At 48.7% G+C, this 19,588-nt stretch overlaps 1 protein-coding gene across 4 annotated transcripts in view; it reads left to right on the plus strand.

The window, feature by feature from the left end:
* ARHGAP39 (Rho GTPase activating protein 39) overlaps positions 1-19,588 on the plus strand; it is a 98,497-nt gene that overhangs the window by 44,816 nt on the left and 34,093 nt on the right. For all 4 annotated transcript variants that reach the window (XM_085572678.1, XM_085572679.1, XM_077781746.2 and 1 more), the window contains exon 2: positions 10,759-11,190. In XM_085572678.1, coding sequence (XP_085428804.1) covers positions 10,802-11,190 — 389 coding nt within the window. In that variant the 5' untranslated portion in view covers positions 10,759-10,801. The remainder of the gene's footprint in view (positions 1-10,758; positions 11,191-19,588) is intronic.

The following is a 19,588-nucleotide window of genomic DNA, read 5'->3' on the forward strand; positions in this document are numbered from 1 at the left end:
CCCGAAAACATCCGGATTTTTTGGGAATGCTTTCGGATTATTGGGAGCAAAACTTTCCCCTGGGAACGGGGCAGCTTTTTCCACGTCCGAGCGAGGATGGAAAAGGGCCGGGAAGAACACTGGGAGCTCTGTTCCCATCCCGGCGCGATCCGTGCGGAATTCTCCCGGGATCCTCTGGAAAAGGCAACCCAAAAAAACCTCCCAAGAGCTGCCCCAAATCCTTTCACTGCTAAATCTGCTTTATCCTAATTTATGCTAATGAGGGCTCACCCCCCGTCTCCGAGCTCTTCCGCGGCGTCGTCTGGAACGCTTTGCTCGGGATTGGGAATGTTTTCCTGGTGAGCTGGGATCAGGGGGAATGAGCTGGGGGTGATTTTTAAATTTTTTTTGGTGTTTTTAATTTGAGAGTCGACGGCTTTTTATTTTTTTTTTTTGCTCTCTAATCAAGAGGGTTTTGCTGCTGTAATTAAAAACACGGAGTTAATGGGCGTTCCGCGCGGGATGTAAATTCGCCGGGAAAAACCGGAGTCGGGAGAAGTTGGGAGACCAAAGAGTTTTTTTTTTTTGTCTGTTGTAATTAAGGGTGTGGTGCTGGAGGAATATTAATTAACCCCACGGGGGAGGTTGAGGAGCCAAAAAAATGTTGCCTCCGCCCCTAATTCCCGGTGGGAGTTCAGGAGCTGCCGGAGCGGGAAAATCGGGAAGGGAAAAGGGGATCCCCCGTTCTCCTCCTCCAAAAAAAACCAAACAAACAAAGGGAATCAAACCCAAATAAATGGAATTTTGGCAGCCGGGTTTGCCGGAGGGAACGGATCCCGCGGAGTTGCGGCCGTCGGGTTTCGCTGGAATGGCAAATTTGGGATGGGAGAGGGATTTTGGGAAAAAGGGTGGAAGGGCAGGACGCAGGGAATGGATTCCCACCGGGAACGTTGGGAAAAAAAACGAGGGCAGGCGGTCGAGTTTGGGTGAATTTCTTGGGAAAAATGGGAGAATTTACAGCAAATAAATCGTGGACCGGGCCGGGTTGGGAGTTCCAAAAATCCAAGGTTTTGTGGGTGAATTTCTTGGGAAAAATCGGAGAATTTACAGCAAATAAATCGTGGACCGGGCCGGGTTGGGAGTTCCAGAGATCCAAGGTTTTGTGGGTGAATTTCTTGGGAAAAATGGGAGAATTTACAGCAAATAAATCGTGGACCGGGCCGGGTTGGGAGTTCCAAAAACCCAAGGTTTTGTGGGAAAAGCTCTTCAGACCGGAAATTAAAGGAAATCGGAATAAAAGGTGATTTTTTTTTATGCCAATAAAAAGGGAAAACACCAAAGATCCAGGGGATTGTTCTGGAAAACCAGGGGGGGGAAAAAAAATGAGTTGGATGGTCGGAAAATATAAATAAAGGAGAGGAAAACAGGCTGGGAAAGGTGGGAATGTCCAGCCTGAAGCCATTCCCCGTGTCCCATCCTTCCATCCCTTATCCCAAGTTTCCTGGAACCCCTGGAAGAGTCTCCAAGGTTTCCATGGATCTTTCCCTTCTCCAGGCTGGGCATTCCCAGCTCTCCCAGTCTGACTCCAAGGCCCGGCCTCCCTGTGGATAAAAAAATCGGGAAGAGACGGATTTCCGGTGGAATGGGATGAGGTTCCCACCGCGCCAGGACTGGAAAAATGGAGAAATTCCAGCTTTGTCCTTTACTGGACCTTGGAAACTTCCAGGGATCCAGGGACAGCCGCAGCTTCTCCGGGAATTCCATCCCAGCCCCTTCCCACCCTCCCAGCCAGGAATTCCTTCCCAAAATCCCACCTATCCCTGCCCTCTGGAAGTTCAAAGCCATTCCCAGTGTCCTGTCCTTCCATCCATTATCCCAAATTCCCTCTCCAGCTCTCCTGGAGCCCCTCCAGGCCCTGGAAGAATCTCCAAGGTTTCCTTGGATCTTTCCCTTCTCCAGGCTGGACATTCCCAGCTCTTCCCAATCCTTGGAGCATCTCCATGACCTTCTTCAACATCTCCTCCTGCTGTTGGACCCCCCCAGAGCCGGAAGCAGAATTCCAGGCGGGAATTCCAGCGGGGGGGGGGGGGTCAGAATTCCCCCTCTTTTCCCCCTCCGGAATGTTTTTCCATCCCCGTTTCAGCCGCAGGAGGAACGGGATTGGATAAAATGGGATCGGGATCACCCCCTCCCCCCCCCCCCCCGCTGCTTTCCAAGTATTTTCCCAGCCTGACTCAACTAATTAAATATCCAGGATTCACGGTAATTAATTCCGTCGCGCTGGTGCCCGGAGCGTCGCTCCGCGGGCGCTGGGAATTAATTCGGATTTATTCCACGCCAAGTGCTCCGCTCCCCGGCACATTCCCAGCTTTTTCCTGGAATGCCGAGAGTCACGGAGAGCAGGGCGAGAAGGGAAGTGATTTGCATGCGGGCGCTTAACGAAGCTTGGAAAATTAGGGATTAAACGGCGCTGGGAGAGCTGGAAGTTTTACCAGGGATGAGAGTTCCCATGATCCAAAAGTTTTGGGAATGGGATCATCTTCCAAACCATTCCGTGATTCCCTGAACTTCACCTCCTGGCTGCGAATTCCGCAAATAATCCCCAAAAAAAAAAAAAAAAAAAAAATGATGGTGCTGGCTGAAAAAAAATAATCAGGGAAGTATCCATGAAATGGGGGGGAACAAGGAAGGAATTCTTTTCCAAAGCCTGGAAAAATCCTGCAGGGAATTCTTTTTATCCGAGGGGGAAATCTGGGATTCGGAGTGTCGAAATTCAGGATTTTTGCTGGGAAAATCCCGAGGAAATGGAGCTGCCAGCCCGGTTCCCTTTTCCCGCCGTGCGATTCCTCGTGTCTTCATTCCCTATTCCCTCTTTTTTTTTTTTTTTTCCCCGTTTCCTTATTTTTCCAGGATTTTTCTCTTGCTTAACATCCTTTATTCCCTGCCTTGTATCCCAAAAAAAAAAAAAAAAAAATCGACTTGGCTTCCCTTGAGGAACTTTAAACGTCGTTTTGGCTCCAGCTTCCGGGTGGGAATTCCGGGTGGGAATTCCAGGTGGGAATTCCAGGTGGGAATTCCAGGTGGGAATTCCAGGCTCACCCACGTAGCGCGGCCTTTGCTGTTGGGATTTGGGATTCTCCTGATAAAATACGGGAATTTCATGGAGCTGCCAAAATTCCAGCTGGATCCTCCAGCCCGTTTTCCCATCATCCCGACACCAAAGGGAAGTCGGATGGAACCGGGTGGGAAAAAAACGGGAATTTGAGCGGAATCGGCGCTGTCGGATCTGGTTCGTTTGGGGGGAAGAAATGAGTTATTAAGTGGATTTGGGTAATTAAAATGCGTTATCAATTAAGAGATGATAACGAGTCCCGCCACGCCGGAACGGATCCGGGCCCACCAAGGACGACGGGGACTTTTTAGTGGATCAAAAACTCTGATTTTAGGATTAAAATCTTGAATTTCAGGGGTAGAACCTCAGGGTTGGGATCCAAACTTAAGATTTGGGATCAAAACTTCTGATTTTAGGATCAAAACCTGAGGTTTAGCATCCAAACTTCAGGTTTGGGATCAAAATCTCCAATTTCAGGAGCAGAACCTCAGGGTTGGGATCCAAACTGAAGATTTGGGATCAAAACCTGATTTTAGGATCAAAATCTCCAATTTCAGGAGCAAAACCTCAGGTTTGGGGACAAAACCTCAGGATTAGGATCCAAAACTCCAGTGTAGGTTCAAAACCTCAGGTTTGGGGTCAAAATTTAAGATTTGGGATCAAAACCTCTGATTTTAGGATCAAAATCTCGAATTTCAGGAGCAGAACCTCAGGGTTGGGATCCAAACTGAAGATTTGGGATCAAAACTTCTGATTTTAGGATCAAAACCTGAGGTTTAGCATCCAAACTTCAGGTTTGGGATCAAAATCTCCAATTTCAGGAGCAAAACCTCAGGTTTGGGGACAAAACATAGGATTAGGATCCAAAACTCCAGTTTAGGTTCAAAACCTCGGGTTTGGGATCCAAACTGAAGATTTGGGATCAAAACCTGATTTTAGGATCAAAATCTTAAATTTCAGGAGCAAAACCTCGGGTTTGGGATCCAAACTTCAGATTTTGGATCAAAACCTCAGATTTTAGGATCAAAATCTCCAATTTCAAGAGCAGAACCTCAGGTTTGGGATCCCTCTCCGATGGGCACGCCGAGTTTTCCTTCTCTCCCGTCTCCCAAATATCCCAATTTTTTATTTTTTGTGGGAAATGAGCTTTCCTCATCCTCGCTGCCCATCCGGGTTGAGTTTTGAGGATCTTCCCAAGGGTGTGAGCCTCTGGAAATATCCCAATTTTATTTTTTAGTGGGAAATGAGCTTTCCTCATCCTCGCTGCCCATCCGGGTCGAGTTTTGAGGATCTTCCCAAGGGTGTGAGCCTCTGGAAATATCCCAATTTTTTTTTTTAGTGGGAAATGAGCTTTCCTCATCCTCGCTGCCCATCCAGGTTGAGTTTTGAGGATCTTCCCAAGGGTGTGAGCCTCTGGAAATATCCCAATTTTATTTTTTAGTGGGAAACGAGCCTTCCTCCTCCTCGCTGCCCATCCGGGTCGAGTTTTGAGGATCTTCCCAAGGGTGTGAGCCTCTGGAAATATCCCAATTTTATTTTTTTTTGTGGGAAATGAGCTTTCCTCCTCCTCACTGCCCATCCGGGTCGAGTTTTGAGGATCTTCCCAAGGGTTGAGCCTCTGGAATCTGCTCCTCCTGCCACAGGATCTTCTGGAAGCAGCTGCCGAGTCGCTCGCGGCTTTGGGATGAGCTTTGGCTTTTTTGGGGAAATTCCTCCGGCAAATTTTTTTTTTTTTTTTCCGTGGAATTCCCGTTCTTGGATTCCCCGATTCCGTTCCCCGAAGTGAAAAAAAAAATAATAATCCCCGCGTGTGTTTCTGGCATTCCAAGTTTGGAGTTTTTTTTTTTTGGAAGTTTGGAGGATGTTCAGGCCCGTTTGGAATTTTCTCCTCCCGGATTTGGTGGTTTCGGTGTGTTGGAATTCCCTTTAAAGCTTCGGGACGAAGTCGTAATTCCCTGCGGGAATTCTCGGAGCTCCCACCAGGAATTCCTTCCCAATATCCCAAATTCCCTCTGTCGGTTTAAAGCATTCCTTTCCCCGTCCATCCCTCATCCCAAATTCCATCTCCAGCTCTCCAGGAGCTCCTTGAGGCACTGGAAGAATCTCCAAGATTTCCTTGGATCCTTCATTTCTCCAGGTTGGACATTCCCAGAGCCCAACTTGGAGCTTGGAATCTTTTCCAACCTTATTTCCCTAAAAACATCCGGGCGGGAAGAGGGGACAGAGCTTCTCCCACCTTTTTCCTCCTTTTCTCGGAGAAGATCATCGGATCTTTCGGGAACGACCTCGGGAAAACCGTCTCATTTTTCACCATCCCCAGGGATGGGTTTTTATTTTTTATTTTTTATTTTTTATTTTTTATTTTTTATTTTTCCCCCCGTCCTCGGGAATCGGATTGAAACCGAGTCGACATCCCGGGGAAAGAAGAATTCCTTGGTTTTCATCCCAAATTCCTGCTGGATTCCTCCCGCGCTGGGAAGGAGCGAAGGGTGGCAGGTGGCTTCCCGAGGACACGGAAAAACCATTCCAAAGCCTCGGAATTCCCAAGGAATTCCACCCCCCGGAGGAGCCGAGGAGGAGGAGGAGGAGGAGGAATATTTTCCTGATTTTTTTCTTTAGGTTTGTTGTGGATTATTCCTTGTTTTTTTTTTATTTTTTTTTATTTTTTTTTTTTTTCTGTTATTGAATATTCCTTTTTTTTTTTTTTTTTTCCTTTCCCAGTGGCGAATCTCGGGAAAGGCAGACTTGGGAACTGGGATTTAAAGCGAATCCATTGTGGAATTTCATTTGAGGATGTGTAGTTGGATTTTATTTTCCCCACGTTCAATCCATCCCATGCTCTGATTTGAATTCCCCCTGAAAAGTGCATTTTTTTACGGTTTTGTCGGAATTTTTGATCCTTTTCCTGCTGTTTTTCCAACCCCTGTGACATTTGGAGAATCCCGTTTTTCCAATCTTCATCCACACTTGGGCTTTTCCTCCATCCGGGCTCAACCTTTTTAAATTTAAAACTTTAAATTGAATATTTTTCCCTCGGGATTGTGACAAATGGAAAAAAATTTTTTTTTTTTTTTTTTTTAATGGAAATGAGGTTTTCCCTAAGGATTTAAAAAAAAATGGGAATTCGGGGAAAGAGCTTTTTGGACACGTGGTGAGGAGGGTCGGGATTCAGCAGCTGCCACCGGAATTTTTCCCTGCTCCTCTCCCTCCCTGCCTCCCCCCAGCTGCCACTGCCCCAAAAAAACCAAAATTGGCTTTTTTTCCCTTAAAACCAACCCATCCTTAGGGGGAAAAAATCAGGAATATCAATCACGGAATGGTTTGAGGATGGAAAATCCCATCCAACCCCCCACCGGACACATTCCGTTATCCCGGGTCGTTCCGACCTGACTTTGGACAATTCCAGGCATGGAGCAGCCACGGCTTCTCTGGGAATTCTCCTGGAATTCTCCTGGAATTCTCCTGGAATTCCGGGTTCTCCCCACCCTCCCAGCCGGGAATTCCATCCCAATATCCCGTCTTTCCCTGCCCTCCGGCAGTGGGAAGCCATTCCCAGTGTCCCGACGATCCAAGAGGGCAAAAATTGGGAATTCTTAAAAAAAAAAAAAGCAATTTAGCCGAGCCAGGGCGATCCTTGAATCCCGCTCATCAAGGCGGCAGCAAAACCACCAGGAATTCTGGGAAAATAAGGAAAAACAACACCCTTTCCGGATTTTTTACGGAATTTTCTAGCCAGGAGTTTTTGTGGTAGTGGATTTTTGGACCCTGATGGTTTTGTTTTTTTTTTTTAACACGGAATGGAGATCAGCAGAATTCCTTTTTTTTTTTTTTGTGGGAATTTTTGGGGTGAGGATCAACTCCCTTCCCTCAATCCTGATTATTCCGGGTTTTTCTCGGATTTGGTGCAGGTTGTTGCTCGTTCCCGGGTTTTTTGGCTCAGGGTTCCAAGCATTCCTCTCATTATTCCCCATTCCCAACGAGTTTATTCCCATTAATCGTCTTTTCCTCGGAAGATTCCGGTTGGAAAAGCAAAATGAGATGAATATTTATTTTTTTTAGGGAGCGTTTTGGGTCGGTGTTGGCAATTCCGTGTTGGATAACCTTCACTCTGATTCCCGGAAAGTTCAGGAATGGGAATTTGGGATTTGGGAGCCGGTTTGAGGAGTGGGATTTCATGGAATGCCGCCACCCAAAATGATCCATCCTCCAGGTGGGAATCATCTGCTCCAGCTTCACCCGACCCCCGCCCTGCTCCCGCCCCGGAGGTTGGAAAATCGCCTCTTCCCATCCCCAAATTATCCCACAAAACCTGGGAATGTGGCTTTTCCAAGAGGACAGGTCAAGGGGACGTGTCCTCGTGGTTGGAAAGGCGGGATTTGGATCCAGTGGTTTGGATGGAAAATCCCAAAAAAACCCCCAAAAAATCCAGTGAGGACCTAAAGGTTCATTTAGAAAATCATGGATAATGGATCACAAAGTTCTCCCGGGATAACGGATCTTCTGGGGCATCTCCAGTTCGTGAAGCTTCTTATCCATTTAAAAAATCCCAAATTTTTTGGGAATGCTGGTCCAGAACCTTGGAGAAGATGTTGGATGGGAATCTCGCTCCCTGCCAGCCCCTTCCCTGGGATCTCCAGCTCCTCTTCCCATCCCATGATCCCATGATCCCATGATCCCATGATCCCATGATCCCATCCCATCCCATCCCATTCCATCCCATCCCATCCCATCCCATCCCATCTTCCCATCCCATGATCCCATGATCCCATCCCATCATCCCATCCCATCCCATCCCATCCCATCCCATCCCATCATCCCATCCCATCCCATCATCCCATGATCCCATCATCCCATGATCCCATCCCATGATCCCATCCCATCCCATCCCATGATCCCATGATCCCATGATCCCATCCCATCCCATCATCCCATCCCATCCCATCATCCCATCCCATCCCATCATCCCATCCCATCCCATCCCATGATCCCATCCCATTCCATCCCATCCCATCCCATCCCATCCCATGATCCCATCCCATGATCCCATGATCCCATGATCCCATGATCCCATCCCATCCCATGATCCCATCCCATGATCCCATCCCATGATCCCATCCCATCCCATCCCATGATCCCATCCCATCCCATGATCCCATCCCATGATCCCATCCCATCCCATCCCATGATCCCATCCCATCCCAAGGAGCCCAGGACACGGTCGGTGTTGGAATAATTTAATATTCATTATTTATGTTGAATAATCTGTTTTTAACTTAAACGAACAGAAAAAAGTCAATATTATCGTGAAACACGGAGGGCATGAAGAAGGCGAAAAAGGCTAAGACATCCTTAATTTTTATTTATTTTTTTTTAATTTCGTCTTCTTTGGACTTAGAATTTTAAAATTTTATTTTTTGTACTTCTTAATTATTCCCGATCTTAAATATTTAGAGTTCGTAATTAATTTTGTAGGATTGAAAACAATTTTTTTTTTAATGGACAGAGATCAGGGGCGGTGTCTCCTGGGGCTCTGTAGAGGGAAGTGCCGGAGGTGGAACCGGCACGGAGGGAAGGAGCTGGGGAGGTGGAATCCCCAAATTTTGGAATTTTTGTGGGAAATGCTGCCGGGTTTGGCGGGGTGGAGCCGTTCATCTCCGGCTTGGCGATTCCGGTGCCTCCAGTCCTTCCCATTCCCTCGCGGAACGCGCTTTGATGGCCGTCCATGGACCTCCAAGGGTTTGGGGTGCTCCAACCCAGCCGCGTGCTTCGCAGACTTCTTGGGTTCCCCTTGGAGCTGAAAATCCGGGATTGGCTGGAAAACCTTCGGAAAATTCCCCGCTTTGCGTCAGTCGTTCCGTGGGACTCGATGGCGGTGGAAGGTCGCTCGCTGCGAGGTCGCGCGTCGTCCCGCGAGCGTCGAGCACGGAACCGTCGGGTGGTTGGGGTTGGTTGATGCTTTCCCTCTTTCCTTGTGCTTTTCCAGGCTGGAATGGGTGGGAATCATGGAATCTTGGACACGGGAGTCTCGATGGGGTTGGAAGGAAGAGTTGAGAAGTCGCTCTTCTCCGTCCCGCATTTGTGTCAAATCATGGAACCATCGGGTGGTTGGGGTTGGTTGATGTTCCCCTTCTTTCCTTGTTTTTTTCCAAGCTGGAATGGGTGGGAATCATGGAGTCTTGGACACGGGAGTCTCGATGGGGTTGGAAGGAAGAGTTGAGAAGTTGCTCTTCTCCGTCCCTTATTTGTGTCAAATCATGAAACATCGGATTGTTGGGTTGGAAGGGATCTTGGGTGAATTTCCCTTCTCTCCTCGTGCTTTTCCAGGCTGGAATGGGTGGGAATCATGGAGTCTTGGACACGGGAGACTTTATGAGAGTGGAAGGAAGAGTTGAGAAGTTGCTCTTCTCCATCCCGTTTTTCTGTCAAATCACGGAATGATCGGATTGTTGGGATTGGTTGATGTTCCCCTTCTCTCCTCGTGCTTTTCCAGGCTGGAATGGGTGGGAATCATCAAACCTTGGACACGGGAGGCTCAATGGGAGTGGAAGGAAGAGTTGAGAAGTTGCTCTTCTCCGTCCTGCATTTGTGTCAAATCATGGAACCGTCGGATTGTTGGGATTGGTTGATGTTCCCCTTCTCTCCTTGTGCTTTTCCAGGCTGGAATGGGTGGGAATCATGGAGTCTTGGACACGGGAGCTCAATGAGAATTGAAGGAAGAGTTGAGAAGTTGCTCTTCTCCATCCCGTTTTTCTGTCAAATCATGGAACCATCGGGTGGTTGGGATTGGTTGATGCTTCCCTTCTTTCCTTGTTTTTTTCCAGGCTGGAATGGGTGGGAATCATGGAGTCTTGGACACAGGAGACTCGATGGGGTTGGAAGGAAGAGTTGAGGATTTGCTCTTCTCCATCCTACACTTGTATCAAATCCCGGAACCATCGGGTGGTTGGGATTGGTTGATGTTCCCCTTCTCTCCTTGTGCTTTTCCAGGCTGGAATGGGTGGGAATCATCAAACCTTGGACACAGGAGACTCAATGAGAATTGAAGGAAGAGTTGAGAAGTCGCTCTTCTCCATCCCGTTTTTCTGTCAAATCATGGAACCATCGGGTGGTTGGGGTTGGTTGATGTTCCCCTTCTCTCCTTGTGCTTTTCCAGGCTGGAATGGGTGGGAATCATGGAGTCTTGGACACAGGAGACTCAATGAGAATTGAAGGAAGAGTTGAGGATTTGCTCTTCTCCATTCCGCGCTTGCGTCAAATCATGGAACCATCGGGTGGTTGGGATTGGTTGATGTTCCCCTTCTCTCCTTGTGCTTTTCCAGGCTGGAATGGGTGGGAATCATGGAGTCTTGGACACGGGAGACTCGATGAGAATTGAAGGAAGAGTTGAGAATTTGCTCTTCTCCATCCCCCGCTCGTGTCAAATCACGGAATGATCGGGTGGTTGGGATTGGTTGATGTTCCCCTTCTCTCCTTGTGCTTTTCCAGGCTGGAATGGGTGGGAATCATGGAGTCTTGGACACAGGAGACTCAATGAGAATTGAAGGAAGAGTTGAGAAGTCGCTCTTCTCCATCCCGCGCTCGCGTCGCATCCCGGAATCCTCATCTCGGTCGACCTTCCGCGAGGGCTCAAGGCTGACGTTCTCCCTTCTCTCCTTGTCCTTTTCCAGGCTGGAATGGGTGGAGATCATCGAGCCTCGGACCCGGGAGCGCATGTACGCCAACCTGATCACGGGCGAGTGCGTCTGGGACCCGCCGGCCGGCGTGCGCATCAAACGCACCAACGAGAACCAGTGGTGGGAGCTCTTCGACCCCAACACCTCCCGCTTCTACTACTACAATGCCACCACGCAGAGGACCGTGTGGCACCGTCCCCAGAACTGCGACATCATCCCGCTGGCCAAGCTGCAGACGCTGAAGCAGAACACGGAATCGCCGCGGGCTTCCACGGAAAACAGCCCCGGCAGGAGCAGCAACGTCAGCAGGGAGGGCAGCACCAGCTCCTCCTTGGAGCAGGAGCTGGAGAGCAACGAGAAGGTCCAGGAGCAGCGGCCGAGCCGCCAGCCCGGCCACTATTCCGTGGTCAAGGAGGAGACGGAGAGGTAAAGGTGGGATGGGTGGGAGAAAATCGGGAATTTCCCGCGCCGGCGGTCTCCGAGAGCGATCCCGAAGATGTTTTGTGGATGGTTCTTCTTGCTCCACTCTTGGTCTTCCCAGGGTTGGATCCTCCACAAATCCAGGTGGAAAAGGGAAAAATATTTTTCTCCACCGTTTCTCCACCCTTGGGATATTTTAGATGTTCCCTGTGGGAATTTTCCCTAAAGGAATCATTTCTCATCCACTGAAATTCGTTTTTAGGGTTGGAAATTCGGGTTTGGAGCCCGGCCTGGTTTGGAGTTATTATTAAAAGCCAAAAATCAGGAAATCATGGAATGCTTTGGGTTGTAAAGGAGTTCAAGTCTTGGTGGGTCTCCACCGAGTTGGATCCTCCACAAATCCAGGTGGAAAAGGGAAAAACACCAGGAAAAAGTGTTTCTCCACCCTTGGGATATTTTAGATGTTCCCTGTGGGAATTTTCCCTAAAGGAATCATTTCTCATCCACTGAAATTCATTTTTAGGGTTGGAAATTCGGGTTTGGAGCCCGGCGTGGAGTTATTATTAAAAGCCACAAATCAGGAAATCATGGAATGGTTTGGGTTGTAAAGGAGTTCGAGTCTTGGTGGGTCTCCACCGAGTTGGATCCTCCACAAATCCAGGTGGAAAAGGGAAAAATATTTTTCTCCACCGTTTCTCCACCCATGGGATATTTTAGATGTTCCCTGTGGGAATTTTCCCTAAAGGAATCATTTCTCATCCACTGAAATTCATTTTTAGGGTTGGAAATTCAGGTTTGGAGCCCGGTGTGGAGTTATTATTAAAAGCCACAAATCAGGAAATCATGGAATGCTTTGGGTTGTAAAGGAGTTCAAGTCTTGGTGGGTCTCAGTTGGATCCTCCACAAATCCAGTTGGAAAAGGGAAAAACACCAGGAAAAAGTGTTTCTCCACCCTTGGGATATTTTAGATGTTCCCTGCGGGAATTTTCCCTAAAGGAATCATTTCTCATCCACTGAAATTCATTTTTAGGGTTGGAAATTCGGGTTTGGAGCCCGGCGTGGTTTTGAGTTATTATTAAAAGCCACAAATCAGGAAATCATGGAATGGTTTGGGTTGTAAAGGAGCTTGAGTCTTCGTGGGTCTCAGTTGGATCCTCCACAAATCCAGGTGGAAAAGGGAAAAATATTTTTCTCCACCGTTTCTCCACCCTTGGGATATTTTAGATGTTCCCTGTGGGAATTTTCCCTAAAGGAATCATTTCTCATCCACTGAAATTCGTTTTTAGGGTTGGAAATTCGGGTTTGGAGCCCGGTGTGGTTTGGAGTTATTATTAAAAGCCACAAATCAGGAAATCATGGAATTCTTTGGGTTGTAAAAATCCTTCAAATCCATCTTCTCCCACCTCTTTCCATGGACAGGGACACCTCCCACCGTTCCGACCTGACCCGGGACAATTCCAGGGACGGAGCAGCTTTTCCGGGAGACCTGAGGCGGGTCGTTAATTAACGTGTCCGCCTTCTCTTAATTGATATTAAGGATGCGGCCGGGTTGAGGAGACCAATCCGGGCTGGAATTCCTGATCCCAACTCCAGCTGCCGGAAACTGCGGAATTTCGGCCTTTTCCATGGGCAGGGACAACTTCCATTATCCCAGGTTGCTCCAAGCCCCGTCCAACCTGGCCTGGGACATTCCCAGAGATCCAGGAGCAACCACAGCTTCTCCAGGAATTCCATCCCAGTCCCTCACCACCCTCTCATCCAGGAATTCCTTCCCAAAATCCCATCCATCCCTGCCCTCTGGTGGTGGGAAGCCATTCCCGGTGTCCTGTCCCTCCATCCCGTGTCCCAAATCCTTCTCCAGCTCTCCTGGAGCTCTGAGGTCTCCATGGATCCATCCCTTCTCCAGGCTGGACATTCCCATCTCTCCCAGCCTGGCTCCAGGACAGAGGAGCTCCAGCTCTTGGAGCAGCTCCGTGGCCTCCTCTGGAATTGCTCCAGCAGCTCCACGTCCTCCTGATGTTGGATCCTGGAGCCGGGGGCAGAATTCCAGGTGGGATCTCACCTGAGCAGGGCAGAGGGGCAGAATTCCCATTTTCCTGGTGGGGAAGGAGCCCAGGAGATGCTGATGGAGCAGGATCCCATTCCCAAATGAGGGGTGGACAAGGATCGGGGGATGGATTTTAAAAATCCCGGGATTTGCTGCGAGAACAGGGGTGGGATCAGGAATTTCCCAGGGAAAGGATCATTCCCAAACTGGGATCAGGAATTTCCTATGGAAAGGATCATTCCCGAGCTGGGATCAGGAATTTCCTATGGAAAGGATCATTCCCAAACTGGGATCAGGAATTTCCCAGGGAAAGGATCATTCCCAAGGTGGGATCAGGAATTTCCTGTGGAAAGGATCATTCCCAAACTGGGATCAGGAATTTCCCAGGGAAAGGATCATTCCCAAACTGGGATCAGGAATTTCCTGTGGAAAGGATCATTCCCAAACTGGGATCAGGAATTTCCTGTGGAAAGGATCATTCCCAAACTGGGATCAGGAATTTCCTGTGGAAAGGATCATTCCCAAACTGGGATCAGGAATTTCCCAGGGAAAGGATCATTCCCAAACTGGGATCAGGAATTTCCTGTGGAAAGGATCATTCCCAAACTGGGATCAGGAATTTCCCAGGGAAAGGATCATTCCCAAACTGGGATCAGGAATTTCCTGTGGAAAGGATCATTCCCAAACTGGGATCAGGAATTTCCTGTGGAAAGGATCATTCCCAAACTGGGATCAGGAATTTCCTGTGGAAAGGATCATTCCCAAACTGGGATCAGGAATTTCCCAGGGAAAGGATCATTCCCAAGGTGGGATCAGGAATTTCCCAGGGAAAGGATCATTCCCAAACTGGGATCAGGAATTTCCCAGGGAAAGGATCATTCCCAAACTGGGATCAGGAATTTCCTGTGGAAAGGATCATTCCCAAACTGGGATCAGGAATTTCCCAGGGAAAGGATCATTCCCAAACTGGGATCAGGAATTTCCCAGGGAAAGGATCATTCCCAAACTGGGATCAGGAATTTCCTGTGGAAAGGATCATTCCCAAACTGGGATCAGGAATTTCCTGTGGAAAGGATCATTCCCAAACTGGGATCAGGAATTTCCCAGGGAAAGGATCATTCCCGAGGTGGGATCAGGGATTTCCTGTGGAAAGGATCATTCCCAAACTGGGATCAGGAATTTCCTGTGGAAAGGATCATTCCCAAACTGGGATCAGGAATTTCCTGTGGAAAGGATCATTCCCAAGCTGGGATCAGGAATTTCCTGTGGAAAGGATCATTCCCAAACTGGGATCAGGAATTTCCCAGGGAAAGGATCATTCCCAAGGTGGGATCAGGAATTTCCTGTGGAAAGGATCATTCCCAAACTGGGATCAGGAATTTCCCAGGGAAAGGATCATTCCCAAACTGGGATCAGGAATTTCCTGTGGAAAGGATCATTCCCAAACTGGGATCAGGAATTTCCTGTGGAAAGGATCATTCCCAAATTGGGATCAGGAATTTCCTGTGGAAAGGATCATTCCCAAACTGGGATCAGGAATTTCCCAGGGAAAGGATCATTCCCAAACTGGGATCAGGAATTTCCTGAGGAAAGGATCATTCCCAAACTGGGATCAGGAATTTCCCAGGGAAAGGATCATTCCCAAACTGGGATCAGGAATTTCCCAGGGAAAGGATCATTCCCAAACTGGGATCAGGAATTTCCAGGGAAAGGATCATTCCCAAGGTGGGATCAGGAATTTCCTGTGGAAAGGATCATTCCCAAACTGGGATCAGGAATTTCCTGTGGAAAGGATCATTCCCAAACTGGGATCAGGAATTTCCTGTGGAAAGGATCATTCCCAAACTGGGATCAGGAATTTCCTGGGGAAAGGATCATTCCCAAACTGGGATCAGGAATTTCCCAGGGAAAGGATCATTCCCAAACTGGGATCAGGAATTTCCTGTGGAAAGGATCATTCCCAAACTGGGATCAGGAATTTCCTGTGGAAAGGATCATTCCCAAACTGGGATCAGGAATTTCCCAGGGAAAGGATCATTCCCAAACTGGGATCAGGAATTTCCCAGGGAAAGGATCATTCCCAAACTGGGATCAGGAATTTCCTGTGGAAAGGATCATTCCCAAACTGGGATCAGGAATTTCCTGTGGAAAGGATCATTCCCAAACTGGGATCAGGAATTTCCCAGGGAAAGGATCATTCCCAATGTGGGATCAGGAATTTCCTGTGGAAAGGATCATTCCCAAACTGGGATCAGGAATTTCCTGTGGAAAGGATCATTCCCAAACTGGGATCAGGAATTTCCTGTGGAAAGGATCATTCCCAAACTGGGATCAGGAATTTCCCAGGGAAAGGATCATTCCCAAGGCGGGATCAGGAATTTCCTGTGGAAAGGATCATTCCCAAACTGGGATCAGGAATTTCCTGTGGAAAGGATCATTCCCGAGGTGGGATCAGGAATTTCCTGTGGAAAGGATCATTCCCAAACTGGGATCAGGAATTTCCCAGGGAAAGGATCATTCCCAAACTGGGATCAGGAATTTCCTGTGGAAAGGATCATTCCCAAACTGGGATCAGGAATTTCCCAGGGAAAGGATCATTCCCAAACTGGGATCAGGAATTTCCTGAGGAAAGGATCATTCCCAAACTGGGATCAGGAATTTCCTGTGGAAAGGATCATTCCCAAACTGGGATCAGGAATTTCCTGTGGAAAGGATCATTCCCAAACTGGGATCAGGAATTTCCCAGGGAAAGGATCATTCCCAAGGCGGGATCAGGAATTTCCTGTGGAAAGGATCATTCCCAAACTGGGATCAGGAATTTCCTGTGGAAAGGATCATTCCCGAGGTGGGATCAGGAATTTCCTGTGGAAAGGATCATTCCCAAACTGGGATCAGGAATTTCCCAGGGAAAGGATCATTCCCAAACTGGGATCAGGAATTTCCTGTGGAAAGGATCATTCCCAAACTGGGATCAGGAATTTCCCAGGGAAAGGATCATTCCCAAACTGGGATCAGGAATTTCCTGAGGAAAGGATCATTCCCAAACTGGGATCAGGAATTTTCTGTGGAAAGGATCATTCCCAAGGTGGGATCAGGAATTCCAGGTCTTGACCTTCCCAGGGATTGGACATGGAGCAGATCCCAACTTTTGGAGCTTCAAAACTTCAACAAAATTATTTTTTTAAAATTCCTGGAATTCCTGGCCTGGAATTCCCACCTGCATCCCTGGAGGTGACGGGGACGGGAAAATTAAAAAAAAAAAAACATTCCCGCGTTTTCTCCCCATCCCTGGAAGTGTCCAAGGTCGGGTTGGAAGGAGCTTGGAAAAACCTGGAATTTTGGAAGGTTTCCATGTGTAATTCCATGATCCTTTCCAAGCCCGGCCATTCCATGATTCTCCGGGATCCCGTGGCTCCAAGAACTCCCGGTTCTCATCCCATGAAATTTTATTTGAAGTTTTCCGGGAATTTGGGAGAAGCGTGGAAGTTTTTAATGGGAATTCCCGCCCGCTTTAAGGGCTTCCCTTAAAATTGAGGATTTGAGGAAGCAGAACGTCTCCCGATCCATCCCTCGCATCCTGCGGATCCGGGATCGGAATTCACCGGGAATTCGCCGTCGTCGAGCGCCCGGATCCCGCCGGAATCTCCTCGCGCTTCCGCGGCGAGGTGGGAATTTTTGGGTTTTTAATTAGCGGCCGGATCCGGAATTAACCCTGGGATCTCACCATCGGCTTTGCTGAGCCTTCCCAGCGGGAATTCCCGGTTTTTTTTTCCTCTGGAATTTTCCACGCTTGGCGGCTTTTCCTCCGGAGCGCCACTCGGCAACACGCAGGAACGTCGGCCGGATTTTGGGATTTTGGGATTTCGGGATTTTCCGCCCGCGTCTGCGGTTATTTCCTTGAAATCCTTGGAGAACGGGCGAAAAAAAAAAATCCTTTTCCATGGAAAACTCGGCTCCAAAGAGGAATTCCAAGTGGAAGCTTGAGGGACAAGGAAGTGGATTTTTTTGGGGAATTTTCCTCGGAAACGCAGGAATTTTGGAATGTGAGGGGTCTTCACCCCGATCCCATCTGCCCGAGTTTTTCCTCGCTATTCCCACTTTTTTCTTCGGGTTCCGAAGGCGCCGGGATGTCGGAGATAAAATTCGGCTTTTCCGTTTTTTTAAGTGCGGCCGAGCTGGAATATCCGAAGGGAATTCTTCCCAAATCCAATCCATGGAATTCTCTCTGGGATCAGCCGTTTTCCTGACTTCCAACGATCCCAAAAAAAAGCAGATTTGTGGAATAAAAGATGCCTCAAAGATGTCAAAAAACATCCGATCGGAGTTTTCCCTCGGAATTCTCTCCAGGAGAGCTGGAGAGGGAATTTGGGACAAGGGAAGGAGGGGCAGGACACCGGGAATGGCTTTGAACTTCCAGAGGGAAGGGATGGATGGGATTTTTGGGAAGGAATTCTTCCCTGGGAGAACGGGAATTCCACTGGAATGGAATTCCCAGAGGATTTGTGGCTGTCCCTGGATCCCTGGAAGTGTCCAAGGTCAGCTTGGATCAACCTGGGATGGGGATTTTCCCTTCCAACCCTCAGGTTTGAGCATTTGGTGAAGTTTTTCCATGGAATTTCCATGGAATTTCCATGATCTGATGAAGTTTTTTGCTCCGCTGCCGGAGCAAAATAAAAAAAAAAGGGAATTTTTTAGGAATTTTAAAACCTGGAATTGTCGATCCCGTTGAAATTCCCACCTGGATCTGGATCCAGGCGCGGTGGGAACCTCATCCCGTTCCACCGGAAATCCGTCTCTTCCCGATTTTTTTTTATCCACGGGCTCTTCCTGCCCTTGGAGCAACTTCCAGGGAATGCCGGATGGAATTCTTGGAATTCTTCCAATTCGGCTTTTTCCCTTTTTTTTTTTTTTTTTTTTCCCTTTTATTTCCTGCCTGTGGCAACAAATCCCGTTTTTTTGGGGGTTTTTTTTTTTCCCACTTCCATCCCCCTGGGACAACATTCCCAAAATTCCAGGTCGCTCCAAGCTCCACCCAACTTGACCACGGATGGGGCAGCCACCGGTTTTCCGGGAATTCCATCCCGGTGTCGATTCTTCGGGAATGATCTCCTCTTTCCGGTGAATCCGTGACAAAGGAGCCGGATCCATCCCAGCTGAGTTCTCCTGGAGTTTGGGAATTCCACGAGATCCTCCATTTGGGAAGGATCCCAAAAAATCGTTTCATCCCTGGTGTTTTCGTTTATTCCCACCCGTTTCACCCCGAAAATCCAGCTCCGAGCGACGTCCGTGGCAAAGAGGTCGGAATTCCGGCGTCGCCTGTCGGAATTCCGGCGTCTGTTGGAATTTCGTCGCCTGTCGGAATTCCGGCGTCACCTGTCAGAATTCCGTCGCCTGTCGGAATTCCGTTGTCGCCTGTCAGAATTCCGTCGCCTGTTGGAATTCAGTCGCCTGACGGAATTCTGTCGTCGCCTGTCGGAATTCCGGCGTCGCCTGTCGGAATTCCATCGCCTGTTGGAATTCCATCGCCTGTCAGAATTCCGTCGCCTGTCGGAATTCTGTCGCCTGTCGGAATTCCATTGCCTGTCCGAATTCCATCATCGCCTGTCGGAATTCCATCGTCGCCTGTCGGAATTCCATCGTCGCCTGTCGGAATTCCGTCGCCTGTCGGAATTCCGTCGCCTGTCGGAATTCCGTCGTCGCCTGTCGGAATTCCATCGCCTGTCGGAATTCCATCGTCGCCTGTCCGAATTCCATCGCCTGTTGGAATTCCGTCACCTGTCCGAATTCCATCATCGCCTGTCGGAATTCCATCGTCGCCTGTCGGAATTCCGTCGCCTGTTGGAATTCCATCGTCGCCTGTCGGAATTCAGTCGCCTGTCGGAATTCCATCGTCGCCTGTCGGAATTCCATCGCCTGTCGGAATTCCGTCGTCATCTGTCAGAATTACGGCGTCTGTCGGAATTCCGTCGCCTGTCAGAATTCCATCGCCTGTCGGAATTCCGTCGTCGCCTGTCGGAATTCCGTCGCCTGTCGGAATTCCGTCGTCTGTCGGAATTCCGTCGTCTGTCGGAATTCCGTTGCCTGTCAGAATTCCATCGCCTGTCGGAATTCCATCGCCTGTCGGAATTCCGTCGTCATCTGTTGGAATTCTGTCGTCGCCTGTCAGAATTCCGGCGCCTGTCGGAATTCCGGCGTCTTTGAGGTCCCTTCCAAACCTGGCCTTGGACACTCCCAGGGATGAGCCCTGGTCGGAATTCTTGGATGGGATCTTCCGGCATTCCCAAAATTTATCCAAAATTTGATTCCCCTCCCCACGGGAGATTTCCCGACTCCCAAATTTTTTTTTTTTTGGCTTCG

This window comes from Lonchura striata, chromosome 2 (assembly GCF_050655825.1).
Source record: "Lonchura striata isolate lonStrDom1 chromosome 2, ASM5065582v1, whole genome shotgun sequence".
Classification (NCBI taxonomy): domain Eukaryota; kingdom Metazoa; phylum Chordata; class Aves; order Passeriformes; family Estrildidae; genus Lonchura; species Lonchura striata.